Source organism: Sorex araneus, chromosome 2 (genome assembly GCF_027595985.1).
Source record: "Sorex araneus isolate mSorAra2 chromosome 2, mSorAra2.pri, whole genome shotgun sequence".
Lineage (NCBI taxonomy): Eukaryota > Metazoa > Chordata > Mammalia > Eulipotyphla > Soricidae > Sorex > Sorex araneus.
In genome coordinates, this window is record NC_073303.1 from 167,581,700 (window position 1) to 167,599,194 (window position 17,495).

The window sequence follows — 17,495 nt, forward strand, 5'->3', positions numbered from 1 at the left end:
ATTTGGAGAAATTGTATAGAACCTCCTTCCAAAAAGGCATTTTCTGCTTTTTCTTTTTTTTTTCCTATCTTCGTTTTTTTAAAATTTTATTTTAAAGTTAAATTTCCTGCTTTTTCCATTTTGAACCTATCTGTGTTCTTTGTCTACCTTCAGATCTCTAAGTTTTTTTAAACAACACTATTTCATCTCCTCTTGAATTTATTTTCTGCTAGTAATGTGCTGAGGCTAGAACTAAATTCACTTTCCTGCAAAGAGCTCTTGCTTGCACCAGCCTGAGTCCAAGGCTCCCTGGAAACTCTGGTGATGAGGACAATGTCCCAGGCTGTGCCAAACAAATGGGCTCGATGCACCTTGAAAGGTGAATCCTGCCGCAGGTGCAAAATGAGTCTGTCTGCCTTGGCAGTGCTCAGAGTAGACTTCACCAGTCCAATGCACATCATGTATTTTCCTGGGTGGTTGGTGTGGCCCAAGCAGAGAAGTGAGAAGTTTTCTTGAATTGATATCCCTTGCTCCCCACTTTAGCAACCAACCTGATGTCTGTGGGCCCCATGGTGGCTTATGTGAAATGGGAAGGAGAAAGACAGTCACTTTCTTCAGATCCACCTCTGCCACCTGGTACCCAGGGTTACTGGGTTCTTGTCTCACCTCTCAGAAAAGAATTTCAGGAGTAGAGCATTTTTTCATGTGCCTTTTGGCCTTTTGTATCTCTTGAACACAATGGCCACTCAAAACCCCTATCGCAAACCACAACACCCAAAAGGAAAGAGAACAAAATGGAAAGCCCTGCCACAGAGGCGGGGTGGGGGTTGGGGACGGGATTGGAGGGTGAGAGAGATACTGGGTTCATTGGTGGTGGAGAATGGACACTGGTGGAGGGAAGGGTTCTCGAATGTTGTATGAGGGAAACACAAGCATGAAGATGGGTAAATTTGAAACTGTAACCTCATGGTGACACACTTACTAAAAAATAAAGAAAGAAAAAAATTCAGTATATATTTAAAAAAAACGAATTTCAGGAGTAAGTAAGCAGTGAAGTAAAAACGTTTTTATTTAGAGGTTTTGAAGAGAAGAAGAAAGAGAAAGTAGAATAGAGTGAAGAGTAGCATGCTCAAGAGAGAACGGACTTTTCCAAGGGCAGAGAGAGCCCCTACACACATCCCAGCATTCGACAGGAAAGCATGAAAGTACATGGCTCGAGAGGGGAGATGCGGGTGGTACATGGGCTCAGGCACTGCATGTGCTCGGCCAGGAGGATGCAAGCAGAACATGGGCTTGAGCCGCACATACACACCCTTCCTTTCTTCAAGGTGGCTTTCATAGGGTTTTACCAACCTGTCCCATAGGGCTGGTTACCAACGTGGGGTTGGAGCACGGCAGTTAGGGCGTTTCCCTTGCACACAGTAGTCCTGGGTTTGATTCCTCCATCCCTCTTGGAGAACCTGGCAAGATACTGACAGTATCATGCCCCCCAAGGCAAAGCCTAGCAGCTCCCTCTGGCTGTTAGGACCCACTTAGCTGGAGAATCGCCATGACAGGCTTTTGAGTAACTTAGAAATAGCACAGTGGTTGGGCGTTCACCTTTCACGTGGCCGACCCGAGTTCGATTCCTCCGCCCCTCTCGGAGAGCCCGGCAAGCTACCGAGAGTATCGAGCCCGAGCGGCAGAGCCTGGCAAGCTACCCGTGCGTATTGGATGTGCCAAAAACAGTAACAATAAGTCTCTCAATGAGAGACGTTACTGGTGCCTGCTCAAACAAATCGATGAGCAATGGGATGACAGTGACAGTGACAGACCTCTTCCAGTAACAAGAAGAGCAGAGAAACCAGATGCTTTTGTCAAATATTACATCCCTGGAATAAGATTAGATCTCTGGAATGTAACTGTCAGAGAGGGGCTGGATGTCGTGGGCCAAAAAAAGTTATATGAACTCACTGAATTTAGTGCCTGGGATCCTTGTTGAAGCCCGCTGCGTTGGGCAGACACTTGGACCCCAGCTAGCTGGAAGCAATAAACCTCGCTATGTGATTTGCATTAATAAACCTCGCTATGTGATTTGCATTATCGGCTCTGTTCTCTGTCCTTGAGGGGTGGTCGACTCTGCATTCTAACATTTGGAGCTTCAGTGGGTGGGCAGAATCTTTTTTCATTCTGTACTAAGAAAGCCAGAGAGGTGGCTTGGTGTTTCCATGGGGCTCAGTCTACCTGCAGCCTCCTGGCCTGGGCGTCACTGTCCCCACTGACACATGGACAATTAACAAGTTCCCATTTATCAAAAAAGCCCAGGAATTCTCAGGAAGTTAAAAATACATGATTAGGACAGACAAAAAATGGGGACTGAGGCTGGAGCGATAGCACAGCAGGTAGGACATTCGCCTTGCCCATGGCCAATCTTGGTTCGATTCCCAACATCCCATATGGTCCCTGGAGCACCGCCAGGAGTAATTCCTGAGTGCAAAGCCAGGAGTAACCCCTGTGCATTTCTGGGTGTGACCCAAAAAGAAAAAGAAAAAAAAGGGGAGACTAGTCACAGTATCTGGCAACAAGAAACTGAGGCTTCCTCTTTCAGGGCTGTCTCCTCATAATGAATGAGGAAGAGCCAATATACCCTTGTTAGCTGCTGTGACACGTGGCTCCCGGCCTCGTCCAAAGGCACTGCTGAGCGAGTCTGAGATGCTGCCCATCCTGGAAGCTGCCTTGTGTCTGGGGTCTCTCCTACTCTGCAATTAACAAGGGAGTGTGGGATCAAAGGTGAGGAATCTTGAAACACTGGTAGAAAGACTGTCGTAAACATTGAAGGCATAAAGTGATGACATCAATGCAGAACTACCTATGATGTCTCGATTAAAATAAAATAATTTTCAAAGGGAACGGGTTAGTTATATCAGATAATATAGAGCTCAAGGAATTGAAGAGGTATTACATCAGGTAAGACACTTGCCTTGCACATTGCCTATCTGGGTTTGATCCCCAGTACCACAAATGGTCCCCCAAGCACCAGCAGGAATAAACCCTGAGCACAGCTGGATATGGCCTAAAAGCCAAAAGCAATACCAAACGAAAAAGATTCTTTAAGCTAAAAATAGTGACAATTCTAAACATTACAATTACATATGGTCAAAGGATTAATCCATAAAGTATGTTCAAGGCCAACACATATGCTGCAGAATCAAAATATATAAAACAATTTTGAAAGACGTAAAGAATGATATTACTATGCAGCAGTAGTTTTGGACTTTACCACCCTACTCTCATCAGTGAACAGATCAGACAAAATTAACAAGGGAATGAGAACACTAAATAAAGACAATCATAATAAAATTTTACCAAACTTTCTTCTGTTTCTCTCATTATTTTACTTATTTATTCTCCTTCACAGTCTTATGCTCTTATTTTTCTCATTTAGTTAAACCATTACAATAGTGTTAATTTTCATGTTTTTGATGTACAAAATCACTTTATTTTAAAATGACAGGTTTTGCATCTCTACTTAGGTTTGACTGCAGTGTATTTTCTCCACTCCCCTTAACCAATATTTTTATTTTGTTTATAACGTTAAAAAATAACACATTTTGTAAACTAAAAATGGGTTTTAATTATAAGTAAAACTATAACCATTTTCTCAACTGTGGGGTTTGGGCCTACCCAGTGATATTCAAGGTTAACTCTGGCTCTGTGTTCAGAGATCACTTCTAGAGGTGCTAAGGAACCATAAGCAGTGGCAGCTATTGAAACTGCAGCAACTGCCTGCAAGGCAAGTACAAGCTCTCTGGTATCATTATTTCAATTTTTTTACCAATTACAAGTTACATAAATATTTATATCTTGAGTCTTCCACGTAATTTAATCAAATGCATAAAGCACATTGCCACGGCAGTGTTAAAAAAATTATTGGAACCGAATACATGTACTTTTTTTTGTGATTTGTGATATATTTGTGTGCAATAAAAAAATAATTCACATGCCCACTATGCATACTACAATAAAAGTGACACTTTAAAGCAATGTTATAGTTAAGGTATGTTTCTACCAAAGAAACCCTTGTGTGTATAAGGGCGGGAGACATTTTATATTGCTTTGCTGTGTAATGTTTAAATATGGTACAAACCTCACTTCCAAGTTCTCGATTATTTATATTGCCATTGACCACTCAAAGAATAAAATTTGACATTTAAAAAATAAATCACTTCCTTGACCATCTATGTGTAGACTGTGAGATTCAGTTAAGATCTTCTATGAAATCTTCATTTAAGTTTCATTTTTTTCCTCTAATATACATTCAAGGAAATTGAAATTGCTGAAAAGATAAAGGTTAATTTAAAATTAATTCATTAATAGTGTGAAAAATATAACTGTGATTCCAGCTGGTACTCAAAATCTCAGTAATATCATTTTGTAGAAAATATGGTCTATCTAAACCTTTAAAAATATTTCTTTTTGCTTGACAGAGAAATATGTCCTTATATTTTAGTTCATTTTCATATTCCAAAGTACTGCAATTAACACTTCTTTAGGGAAAGAATCTAACACTTCACTGTTACCTTTTCAAACACTTCTCAGTTTGTAGACTAAGAACAGTACAGATTCCATAATGTGATTTTGGCTAACCATTTTCTCTTTTTTGAGAGCTAACAAAAGCTTGGAAACTCATATACTATAAGCAACAAAAAACAACTGATAATCCACTTTCTCACATTTTATAAAATGACCAAATATTAATTTAAATTTAGTAGCATTGAAGGCAAACACTTTATAGGATAAAGAATGATAAAAATATAGACGCTTTTGATTTTGGGCTACTTAAATTCCTCTGGATGCAATGTAAAGTTAAACAAATAAATTGAAAGGATCCAAGTATAAAAGCAATAAAAGAAACTAAAATCAGATGTTTGATAATGCAAAGGATAAAGAATCTGGAGTATAATGCAAATAGAGATTGACAGATTAAGAAAACTGAGTTTAAGTAATGAATAGAATTATTGATGAAACTGGATATAAATTCTGAGTCTTCATACTCACCAAGATATACAGCAAGAAGAAAAAATATTAGATATATCAGAAAATTATAAGAAGTAAACAATACATGGATATGAGGTGTATTAATTTTGGCCTGAGTGGTGATGATCAAAACAAAATATAAATTTAACAGACAGAAGAGAATTTGCTAGATAATATTGTAACTTATATTTAACAACTAAATATAAGTTGCTTAGATAGGGATTGCAGGTTATCATTATTTTAAAGTATCAAAATGTCTACATTATATGCCAAGACATAGATATTAAGGGACAAACCGAATCCATAGTTTTTAAATAATCATCATAATAATGTAATATTAAATGTTTATTTCAGAATTATTTTGTAGAATTATCACTACCTATTATGTATCTTTACTGAGGTAATAGATTTTCATAATGATTATACAATTTGCCCAAATTATGCAACTGTGGCATAGTCTGCATTAAAGAGTTAATAACACATGATCATTATCCCTGAAAAGTTTTTAACCTGGATGAAAAAGAAAATTTGATAAGCAGTAACCCTATAAGCCAATACCTTTTTACTGTTAAAAGTTCATATCATTTTTACAGATATTACAATTTTATTTCATATAAGTTGTTTAGAGGACAAAGAACCTCCGGGTTGGGGCACATCTTTTGGACTCCACTTTCTTCCTGCACACCTCAGAGACCTGCGCCCTACAAAAACAGGATGAGAACACTATTCAGGTCTCCCAAAGAGGAATTGATTTCCAAAAGGGCTGAACCAGTCGGAATTCCCACCAGGAGTGAAGGAGAGTCCCTTTCTCCCCACATCCTCGCCAACTCCGGTTGCTTTTGTTCTTTTGTATGTGGGCCAGTCTCTGTGGTGTGAAATGATATCTCATTGTTGTTTTGATCTGTATCTCCCTGATGATTAGTGACATAGAGCATTTTCTCATGTGCCTCTGAGCCATTCAGATTTCTTCTTTGAGAAAATTTCTGTTCATTTCCATCCCCTAGTTTTTGATGGGGTTGGAAGTTTTCTTCTTGTAGACTTCAACAGCCCTTTTGGAAAACAATATGGATGATTCTCAAAGAAATTAGTAGTTGAGCTCCCGTTTGACCCAGCAATCCCACTCCAGGGAATATATCCCAGAGAGGCAAAAGGTATAGTAGAAATGACATCCGCATTTGTATTTTCATTGCAGCACTGTTTACAATAGCCAAAATCTGGAAAATAACAGAGTGCCCCAAAACAGATAACTGGTTAAAGAAACTGGTACATCTACACAATGGAATATTGTGCAGCTGTTAGAAAAGATGAAGTCATGAAATTTGCATATAAGTGAATCAACATAGAAAGTATCATGTTAAGTGAAATGAATCAGAAAGAGAGAGACAGACATAAAAAGACTGCACTCATCCATGGAATATAAAATAACATTATGGGAGACTAACACCCAAGAGTAGTAGAGATAAGGACCAGGAGGTCTGCTCCACAGCTTGGAAACTGGCCTTACATGCTGGAGGAAAAGGCAGCTCAGATAGAGAGGGGAACACTAAGTAGAGGTTATTGGAAGGACCCATTCAGGTTGGAAGATGCGAACTGAAAGTAGAATATAGACTGAACATGAAGGCCACTCAATACCTCTAATGCAAATTATAACACCCAAAAGGAGAAAGAACAAAAGAGAATGCCCTGCCGCAGAGGCAGGGCAGGATGGTGGGGGATGGGGTGGGGGTGGTGAGAGGGATTCTGGGATCATTGGTGGAGGTGAATTGGCAATGGTGGAGGGATGGGTAAATGATCACTGTATGAGTGAAATGCAAACACAAACATTCATAAGTTTGTAGCTGTACATCATAGTGATTCTCTAATAAATTTTTTTTTTTAAATTTAAGAAAAGAGGAATTTAAAGAGCTATGCTTGGAGTATCATGTTTTACTCAAGTGAGAGAAGGAATCCGGAGTTCCAACCTCAGTCAACTATCAAGGATCAGGGACGCTGTCTCTTTAGACAAGGCATCAAAAATCAGATGGGCTGGACACGTAAAGCGATTTGGAGATGACTGCTGGTCTAGAGCTGTTACTGACTGGATTCCACGGGACATCAAAAGAACATCTGGCCACCCACCTACGAGATGGTCAGACTTCTTTGTCAAAACCCTGAACAAATGCTTTGAGGCTTTTTGTGTTCCTGGAGTGAGAAGACACCATTGGGCTACACTAGCACGTGACAGGGACAAATGGAGATGTTACTGGCACCCACTCGAGCAAATCAATGAGCAACGAAATGAAAAACGATACAAGTTAAGTGATAAATGTACAAAAAGTGGGGCCAGAGATAATACATGTGTAAGAAATTGCCCTGCATGCAGCTGACTCCAATTTGATCACCAACATTACATATGGTCCCAGAAGAAGAAGAAGAAGAAGAAGAAGAAGAAGAAGAAGAAGAAGAAGAAGAAGAAGAAGAAGAAGAAGAAGAAGAAGAAGAAGAAGAAGAAGAAGGAGGAGGAGGAGGAGGAGGAGGAGGAGGAGGAGGAGGAGGACGAGGAGGAGGAGGAGGAGGAGGAGGAGGAGGAGGAGGAGGAGGAGGAGGAAGAGGAGAAGAAGAAGAAGAAGAAGAAGAAGAAGAAGAAGAAGAAGAAGAAGAAGAAGAAGAAGAAGAAGAAGAAGAAGAAGAAGAAGAAGAAGAAACATATTAGACTGCCTTTATGTAAAATTAATGAAGGAATGCTTGATTTAAATGCTTTTATTTATTATCAGCAACACATGTATTTGGAATTTGAATGATACCCTAAAATGCCAGTTCCTATGACTCTTATTAAATGTAAACAGCTTGAAGTAATATGGTGTATTGGTGATGATATACTTATCAGTGGTGTTAGGAAATGTATGAACAAAAGTCTGAAAAAAATCATACACTATGTGGATAAATGTGTCATTTAAGAGGGATTACTGAAAATTTTCATTTTTATTTTAAGGCATTTAGTTAAAACTACTGGTTTTAACAGTAAAATAAATACCCATTGAGGAATTGAAAAACAAAAGGGAAAAAAGCAATTTTCTAAATTCTCCATTTTCTAAAGACTCCTTTATAACTAGTTCTCCATTGTTCTCATATACATATTGAAATATATTTCACAGAACTTCATATATGTATATTCATGATTCCAAGTTTACAAAGTGCCATCATATTAACTGATGTTTTAAAATATGAGCATATTTTCAGCTAAGATGGGTCATACATAATTTTTTCCTCTCTCTTGCACAACCAGGAATTTCTTGTTTGAAACTGAGATGTAGTTTATCTGTCTACTCTCAGCTTTGTTTCCTTTTTCCCAACACATGCTAAAACATTGTGTCATTATTGGTACCCAGTGGTTCTCAGCAAAAATTTTTCCTATGAAGAGTAGTCCTATTCCTAAAATAAATGTAGGCACAATAGCATAAATCGCATTTTTGGGGGGTACTTACCTTGCATATAATCAACCTAGGTTTGATCCCCAGCACCCCACTTAGAATCCTGAGCCCTGTTCAAAGTAATTACTGAGTAGAGAGCCAGTGTTTTTGTCGCAAAAACAAAAAGAAGTCACAGTTCTTTCACTGAAAAAAAATCTCACATATGGATCATACTGTAAACACTTTCTATAAACAAATATTTAGGTGTTTTTTTCAAATCTAGTATTATAATAGAAGATTTTGCTTGTTTTCATTAGCCTAATAGTCACAATTTCATTAAAATAAATTCCAAGGATGATGACATACAAAAATGATATGTGCATTAAGATTCTATATTATTGTCATCCAGATCTGTCATAATGTTTTACATCAGTTGGCTTTTTCATGTATGGCAACGGCAACTCCTAGGACCCAGAGTTTACCTGTAATTATGACCTGCTGTATGTAATGTAATTATGTAATTATGATATGTTCTATTTACATTTCTAACTTTTTCCAGTTGGGCTAAAGAGTTTCAATAAGATGTAACTAATATTTTCTATGACCTTTTTTTCCTGGTTTCTTTCTTTAAATGCAGTGAATCTTAATACTGTTTGGGGGAGTGAGAAGTCTCCCAAGCACTGTTCAAGGGGCCCAGGGGCCACTCTCAGCAATATTTAGTGAACAAGGGAACTGTGCTTCCATGAGAGGGCTCAGAGTTTATGTGCTACTGGGGCCCTGTGATGCTGGGAGAATCCAACCAACCAACCTACATTTAGTGGAGCTTTGGGTCTGGAGACCATGTGCTGCCAGAATCTAGGTGAGATCACTGTACTGCCTCCCCCACCTGACCCTGCCTTTGTGTTGTTATTGTTCTAATAACATGAATATGACAGCTGTCCTCATTTTATAGTGCCTGTGATATTCCAATGAGAAATAAGAGACTTGGCTATTTGTTTCTCATACATTTTAACCCATAAGTTTAGGTTAAATTTATTTCTAAATTTGAAAATCATAAAATATTCTAAAACTAATTTTTTCCCCTAAAAAGAGATTGAAAGTAGATACACAATTAAGATTAAAACAAACTAACTTGATTGCAAAGTGGTGGAGAAATAAAAGCAACAGATTTTGGTCAAAAAATAAAGAAGTAAAAGACTGCAAGCAGCATAAGATTTAGAGAAAAAGCTGAGACGTAAAATTCAGCAGGTAAATTATATCAATAAAGAAAAATCGGTTGAACTCAACTCAATTTATTTCTCTAAATACTTTTAAATATGTAGTGTGCCATTACCACTGGATCCTGAGGAATTCAGGATAAACGTGAGACACAGGACCTCTGCTCATGAGGAGTTCCACGCTGCTCTCTTCCTCCAGTGCAGTTCTGGTGCCAAGTTGTTCCTCATGTTGAGTTCTTGACCCAGGTACGCATAGCTGCTGCATTCGGAGATGTTCATTCCATTGAGAGCAAATGGAACATCAGGGACTAGTTCATTTTTCATGAACATTGTTTTGCTGAAATAGAGCCGCAGTTTGACCTTTTCGTACTCAGAGTAGAAGTCCGCCAGCATTTGTGCTGCTTGGCTAATGTTTGGTGTTATTAGAAGCATTAATCAGCGAAGCAAAGGTGGTGTAGTTGCCGACCATCTATCATCACTCCTATTCCATCCCATTCCAGTTGTCACGTGACATTCTCGAGGGTGGAACTGAAGAGTTTTGGTGAAATGGTATCACCCTGCCGAATCCTTTTCTTTACGTCAATGATCATTTCCTTGAAGAATGGTGTGATCCTGGTGGTGAATTCATAATACAGCTCTCAGAGGATCTTGATGTACTGAGTTTGAACACCCTGTTTGGCTAGAGCTTTGATGACCGCTTCAGTCTCAACAGAATCAAAGGCCTTCTTTAAATTGATGAACGTTAGACAGAGCAGCATCTTGAACTCTCTCGAAACTTCAATGAGTTTGGTCACAGTGTGGATATGGTCAATTGTGCTAAATCCCTTTTGGAATCTGGCTTGCTTGCATGGTTGTCCTTCATCTACTGTTTTACGTATTCTATTCAGGATTACTCAAGTGAACAACCTGTAGATGATGTACAAGACGCAGATTGGATAATAGTTGCCCATATTGTGGCTATCTCCCTTCTTTTACAACAGGAATGTCCTGCTGGTTTTCCATTGGGGGGATCCTTGCATTCAGACAGGTAGCATGTGAAGAGCCAAGCCAGTGTATTGACAAGTACTTGCGGCAGATTCTTCAGGTGTTCTGGTCTGACCTTGTCTGGACTGGGTGTTGTACGCATCTTTACAGATGAAATAGCATGTCAGATTTCAGGAGAGGACGTTGAAAACCACATATCCATCCTGCGGAATTTGGTATGTGGGCAGGTGGATGTGGCTGTCAAAGAGATCTGAGTAGAAGTTGTGAATAATCCTCTCCATTGCCCTTCTGGAAGATGTGATAGATCCATCAGGACATCAGAGGGCAGTCATCTTGGTCTTGTAGTTGTAGGTGAAGGACAGGCGAGCGTTGCGAATACTTTTCCCAGCTTCTGCCGCATCAGCCAACACTGCTACTCTTCTCTCTTTGAGGTCTTCACCGCTTCTCTGCACAGCTTTATGAGCTCGGACATTAGTTTGTGGTTGCCTGAGGCCCGTGCCAAAGCACATTGGTGAATAAGCTTAATAGTTTCCGATTACAGGCATCTATTTGTGGCTTTCCCACTCTCGGCATTCTTCACGCAGTCAAAGAGTTGCTGAAACAGTCTATCCTATTCCTCATCGATGTTGTCAAGGACAGCATCTTACCATGTTGCCACAATAGTGCCAAAGAGCTCCCAGTTGGTGGTCATTCTGGGATGTCTCTTCTTAAACTTAAACTTTGCAGACCTTTCTCCTCGCTCTGTGAAGTAGAATTTTGCACAAAGGAGATGGTGGTCTGATCCCATTTGGAATTTTGGGACAACAGTGACATTGATCAGGTAAAACCTTCGATTGAATATGATGTGGTCAATTTCATTATGGAACTGTCCACCAGAAGACTCCCATGTCCAATATTTAGATTTGGCCTTCGGGATTTTGAGTTACCATGGATGGTCTTGGTGGACATAATGAACTCAGTCTCTCACCCTGATCGTTCCATTCTAGGCCATGGGTCCCAATATGGAGTTCTTTGGGCGACCTTCTCGGTCCTATATTGGTATTAAAATCACCAACAATGATCTTGTAGAAGGTGTGGTCTTTTTTATAGAACTTCTCCAACTACATGTAGAACTTCTCAGTTTCTTCTTCATCGTAGTCGGATGTTGGTGCATAGACAACGAAGATAGAAACTTCCGGCAGTGAACCACATCTGTTCAAGTATAATCATCTGATTCGGGTTGTTAGGCATTTGAATGATCAATGCCCATGGACGAGTTTGTGTTGACAAGGACACCGACGCCACCGATGCCTCTGTTGTCACATGTTCCGAGGAACATTTCTTCTCCAGTGTCAAAAATGGCGAGATGTGATTGATGCTTTCTCCACTATCCAGCCACGGCCACACTCCAGGTTGTTTTCTGGACACTCAGGCTGAACCTCACGCATGAGTGAAGCCCCACAGAACCAGGTAAAGCAGAACTTTTGAACCTTGGACTCCAGGCTCAAAGAGACCTGGAAACAAGATCCTCTGCCTCCTCCAATCTCCAGCACTCCAGGGATCAACCAGATGCCCCACCCTACTGGAACCAGATAAATACCTCATTGGCTGACCTCCACTACCTCTACTACCCAGCCACCGCCATGCTCCAGAGTGCTTTCCAGACCATAAGACACAACATAAAACACTTATTACCCATTTTTCATAATTTCCGCACCATATTTGATGGGGTTCAAATATGGTGTGAAGCACGGGAACACCTGTAAGGGCAATTGGAGGCTGCTCTAAAAGCCTCCATCCCTCTCGGAGAGCCCAGCAAGCTACCGAGTACCCTGCCCGCAGAGCAGAGTCTGGCAAGATACCTCATGCTGTATTCGATATGCCAAAAACAGTAACAACAATGGGCCTCATTCGCCTGACACCGAAAGAGCCCCCAATATAGCAGTGTTCAGAAGGATTATATGTTATCAGCAAGAGAAAAGCTATAAAACAATTTAATAATAATCCTAATGTAAAAAAGTCAGACTTCTGAAGCATTACTTCAGAAAATTAAAAGAGATAAGTTTTGTAACAGCAACGGTTTCAGCACATATGCTATAGTATATTTATTTTTATTCCAAATATAGGTTTAAAAATAATAAAATAAAAGCAGAAATAAAATGGTGAACAAGATGTTTTCAATCTAGTAGTGAATGGAAGAAATTTTTGATCATGTGCTTAAAAATAGTACAAGTGTGAATAGAGTTTAATAGTCATAGGTAGGCAACCAAGCCCTTTGAAAGTAGATCAGAAAGCTTCCAAAAATGTCAGGGCAAAATAAAGAACAAATAAAGGAAAATAAGTATATATATAAGCAGACCTTTCTACCAGCAAAATATTTAAATATTGGTTTTAAAATAGAAAGTATGAGTGGCTTTGGAATATTCAATGCCTTGTGAAGAAATCAGTGTAGTTGAAATATACAGGAGACTAAAGAAGAAGAAATAACTTTTGAGGGATCATTATAGCTCAATCATAAAAGTAGTTTAGACTCTCCCTAGAAAACAATGATCAATAATAGAAAGATTATAAACAATGAAGTGAGATTATCAAATATGTGTATCAGAAATGTACTTAAAAGCTGAAATGCATGTTCAGATATTATTCTAACAAACTAAGTGACAAATGAGTTTGACTACAATTTGGTTAGTGAGATTGTACTTGGTGAAAATGGCTTGATTCTATAGAAAGTAAGACCATAAATTAATAGTTTTGAAAGGGGCCACGCGTGAGAAAGATAGTCAAAAAGGAAAAAAATAAAACAGGCAAATAATTAGAAATGTGGTGATACAAGTTGTAAATGTGATTGGGGCCTGAGCAATGAATGGTGAGTAAAGCACTTGCCTTGCTTAAAGCTGACCCAAGTTTCATTCCCTGCACCACATATGATGTCCTGAACCTTGATGGGACTGACCGCTAAGCTCAGAGCCAAGTGTAACCCTGAACACATCTGAGTGTGGCCCAACAAACCAAAAAATTAATAGTAAAAGATAAATAAAAGTTAAAATTAAATAAAACTTGGGATTGGGGAGACAGTACGTAAGGTGCTTGCCTTGCACTCAATCTAGCTGCTTTGATTCCTAGTACCCCCTTATGATTCACCAAGGCTCTTTAGGAATAATTCCTAAGCACCACCACAGGTAGCCCCCCAAAATAAAAAAAATAGGTAAATGTGATCAGTACAACTTGCACCATGCTGACTTTATTTGTGCTATTGTTCCAAATGGAAATTCTATGCCATCTAATAATCAACAAGATGAGAGGTGAAGAAACAGAATCATGAGTAATCAGTGTATGCAAGAAATACAAATTCTTTTTCTCTGAAATAATGCCTTAGAATAAGTAGGAAAGAAAATCACCATCCTTACTGTGCTTGCATTAATGCTCTCTTTGGCTAATTCTATATAGAATGTGGGATTGATTTTGAGGGATGTGGCTCAGGGGTGGAGCACTGGCCACTTGTGAGGGCCTAGAATTGGTTTCTCATATGGCCAAAAAAAACAGCAAAACAGAATGAATGTACTGATTTTGATCATTTTATCTTTTTGAGATTTTGTTTTGTGGAAAATCTGTGAACAAAAATTTAAGATATGTCCCATGGTTATATAAAATATATGTTTGTGAATATTAATTATTTGAGCTACAAGTTTTATGACTGCAAATGCCAGTAGTAGTCTGTGTCTTGTAATAAATGAATCTGGTTCATTAATGGTTAAAAAAAAAGAAAGAAAGAAAATCACCATCTTTCCCCACTATCAGGTGACTCAATAGAACAAAAACTTTTAAAACATTTTATTATCCCACTTTGGCTACATACATAGAAATAATAAACACTTATTAGAAATAATGACTTATTTAAACATTGATGCAATCAATGTGAAGTAGAATTATCTATACCAGTTTTCTTTGCAGGTTTGTTAAATAAGATTGAATAAACCATAGATTTCAGCATGGTATATTAGTACAGATAATTTTTCCTTAAAAATATGTATATGAAAGATTCTTCTCTTCTTTAATTCTTACCTGCTAAACATAATATGAATTTTCATTAAAGAATGAGAAACAAATAAGCAAAAAATGAATCAAAGTTACTATAATTTTCATGTCTCAGAAGGAACAAGAGTAACAATGAGATACCACTGAGGGAAAGAAAATAAGGTATTTCTGGTCTTTTGTCAATTATGATTAATCAATTTAACAATGGTATACTAGCTTTATAAATAATTAGGTAGAAATAGTTTTCAATTCTGTCTTCTTGGAGATCAGAGTCTTCTTTAACTAGAGAATAAATTTAATAATTTCACTAAACTATGTGCTTTACCAACTAAAATATAAAACCACACTGAGTTATTACTAACAATTTTAATAAACATGAAATAGAAATGAAACTAGTCGAAACAAAGAACTGAGAGGCCAACTACTTCTAAGGAAGCAACACTAATTTAATCATGATTTCTCTCACTTCGAATGTGTCTGAAAAAATTTGAACAGTACCTTTGACCCTTTTGTCCCTTTTACTATGGTGTTATTCCTTATCGTTCTTTGGGAAGATGGTGATTGACTCAGATGCAATTTACTGGGTAGTGGCTGGTCACTTTTATTACGTATGTAATCCAGCCAGGAAACACCTAGAGGCAACTTGTAATCACTAAGCGTGTTATCAAGCTCACAACCTGACACTGTAGCAGAGGCAGTTTCTTTGGAAGGAGCGGGTAGGGAGGGTTCCTGAATAACAGAGGACGAAGAAGATGATGAAGAGGAGGAGGAAAAAGAAGAAAAGGAGGCCATGGAGTTGGAGGAAGCAGACAGAACCAAAGCCTGTGGCTGAGAATTGTTTTTCTTAACACAAAACAGCCAGTCAGTAGCAGGGGGTTGTTGGTTTAAAATTTTGTTTTCAGGGGCCACTGGTGGCCACTCTTTCTTCATATTAAGCCCTTGGGAGATAGCAGGTTTAGGTGTTAGGAAAAATTGTGATATCTTTTCCATTCCTTTAAGATTGTCTTCAAGGGCTTCATTGGGCTGATGTCCTTTCACAGAGAATGGGAGGGAAGGTAAGACAGAAGTCTCTGGTAGAGAAAGGATAAAAATTAGTTTCACCTTTATTTTCCCCTCAGGACTGAGCTCAGGTGTTGGTATGACAAACAGTGTCGCACCATGAGGATCTTTCTTTCCTGAAAGATGGGAACACTGAGGTTTTATGCAGGAAGCACAAGTTAAGCAAACCGAATAACTTACTGAAAGGCGGGGACCAGGACGAGGATTTGGCTTCCCCCTCATCCTTCGACAGAGAATCTGCCTACAGATATCCTTTTGGATTCTGATCTTGGAGAGAGAATTGATAATTTTATTTACAACATCATCAGAGAGAGTTCCACCTCTAACAATGCAGGGAGTCGTAAGATCTAAAGTCCATGGAATCTCCTTATTTGGCTCTACCTTTGCACAAAAATCAAAGCTGCTTTTATCCTGGGGTCTTGAAGTGACTGGCGAGGTAGCCCTGTTTCCAACGTTGTGTTTGGAGCCGGATGATGATCGGCTCAAGGTACTTGATTTGGACCGGAATTGAGATGAGGCTTTAGATTTATCATTCAGTGAAGTGGCGTGCTGAAAGTTACAGTGACAAACTGGTGAACTTGGTGTCTTCGAGACATGGTCAAGTGTAAACATGGGCTGAGATCTGGACTGAAATAAACTCTGAAACCGGTGTACAGAATGTGGTAACAAAGAGTTCCCTGATCTTGAGTGGGACCGCGGTATGCTCTGACCACAGGAATCAGAGTTCAATAAAGGCCTTGTATGAGGTTTGGAGTCAGTTAGTGGTGATTTCGGAGTCATTTGATTATGCTCCAACGAAGGTGATTTCTGAAGTAAGCCATTTGTTTTAGGTGCAGAGTTGAGAGAGGGTGAGCTCAAGGGTCTTTGGCTGTGATCTGTTAAAGATGTCCAAAGGCTGTTCAATGAAGCTGTTTTCTGAGCCTTGCATTGCAGTATTGTCATAAGCTCTTTTTTATGGGGTTGTAAGGATGATGATGATGATGTACAGAGACTGTCTAGGGATTGTGTTTCTGGATATTTGAAAAATGGAAAGGAAGAACTTAAGACTCTTTTATCAGACTTTAGTGTAGGGGGTGTCCAGCTACTGCCTAAAGAGGAGGTAACCTGAGGTTTAGTGACCGGTAATTGAGAGCTCAAAGGTACTTGATTGTGCTTCAGTGACAACGTCTTATTCAGATTAGGTGAAGATGTTTGAGGTTTGGAGTAGGACAAAGGTGATTTCTCCACACGTTGATTTGACTTCAACAATAGTCTCTGCTGATGATCCCTTGAGGGAGCAGATGGATTTTTGGAGTAGGATAATGATTTCAGAGGCCTGTTATGCGGGTCCCGTGAAATGATGTCCTGAGTCTTGGGAGAATACAATATTGAGCATCCCTCCACCTTCTGGTTAGAATTTAATGAACGTGCTCCAACTAAATTAGTATGTGTTGGTACTTTGTTCACAGGTTGCTTACTGAGCTGACTTAATTTTTCACCTACCTGTTGCTTTGTTAATGAGTTCTTTGTGACTACTTGGTAAGTATTCTCTAACGACACTAAGTGTTTATTGGATGCTAATGGCACCATCTTGAGTTAGGGGTAGAGGTTGTATTAAAAACAATAGGCTGTGGAGTGTTCGTTCTTTCAATTGATAATTTTTTGGCTGGATTCCATGGACGACAGATGTTAAAAATGTATTTTGGTGGTTTATTATATCTGTATGTTGCCAAATATAGAGTATTTCAAAACTGAATTGTAGATGAAGTTGAAAACAGGTATCACCAAGTGGGATTTTCTTCTGCTTTGTTCTTCACTTTCTGGAGTTATTTTTTCTTGAAGAAATAATACCTGTTAA

The 17,495-nt window shown here is 38.9% G+C and overlaps 1 protein-coding gene across 1 annotated transcript; it reads right to left on the reverse strand.

Annotated features, from left to right (window-relative positions):
- Window positions 1-2,524: 2,524 nt before the first annotated feature.
- Window positions 2,525-17,227, reverse strand: CSNKA2IP (casein kinase 2 subunit alpha' interacting protein). Its single transcript, XM_055124524.1, has 2 exons — window positions 15,066-17,227; window positions 2,525-2,717 (listed from the first exon to the last, which is right to left on the reverse strand). Exons 1-2 carry the CDS (start codon window positions 17,225-17,227, stop codon window positions 2,525-2,527), a joined length of 2,355 nt encoding a protein of 784 aa, XP_054980499.1.
- Window positions 17,228-17,495: the final 268 nt, after the last annotated feature.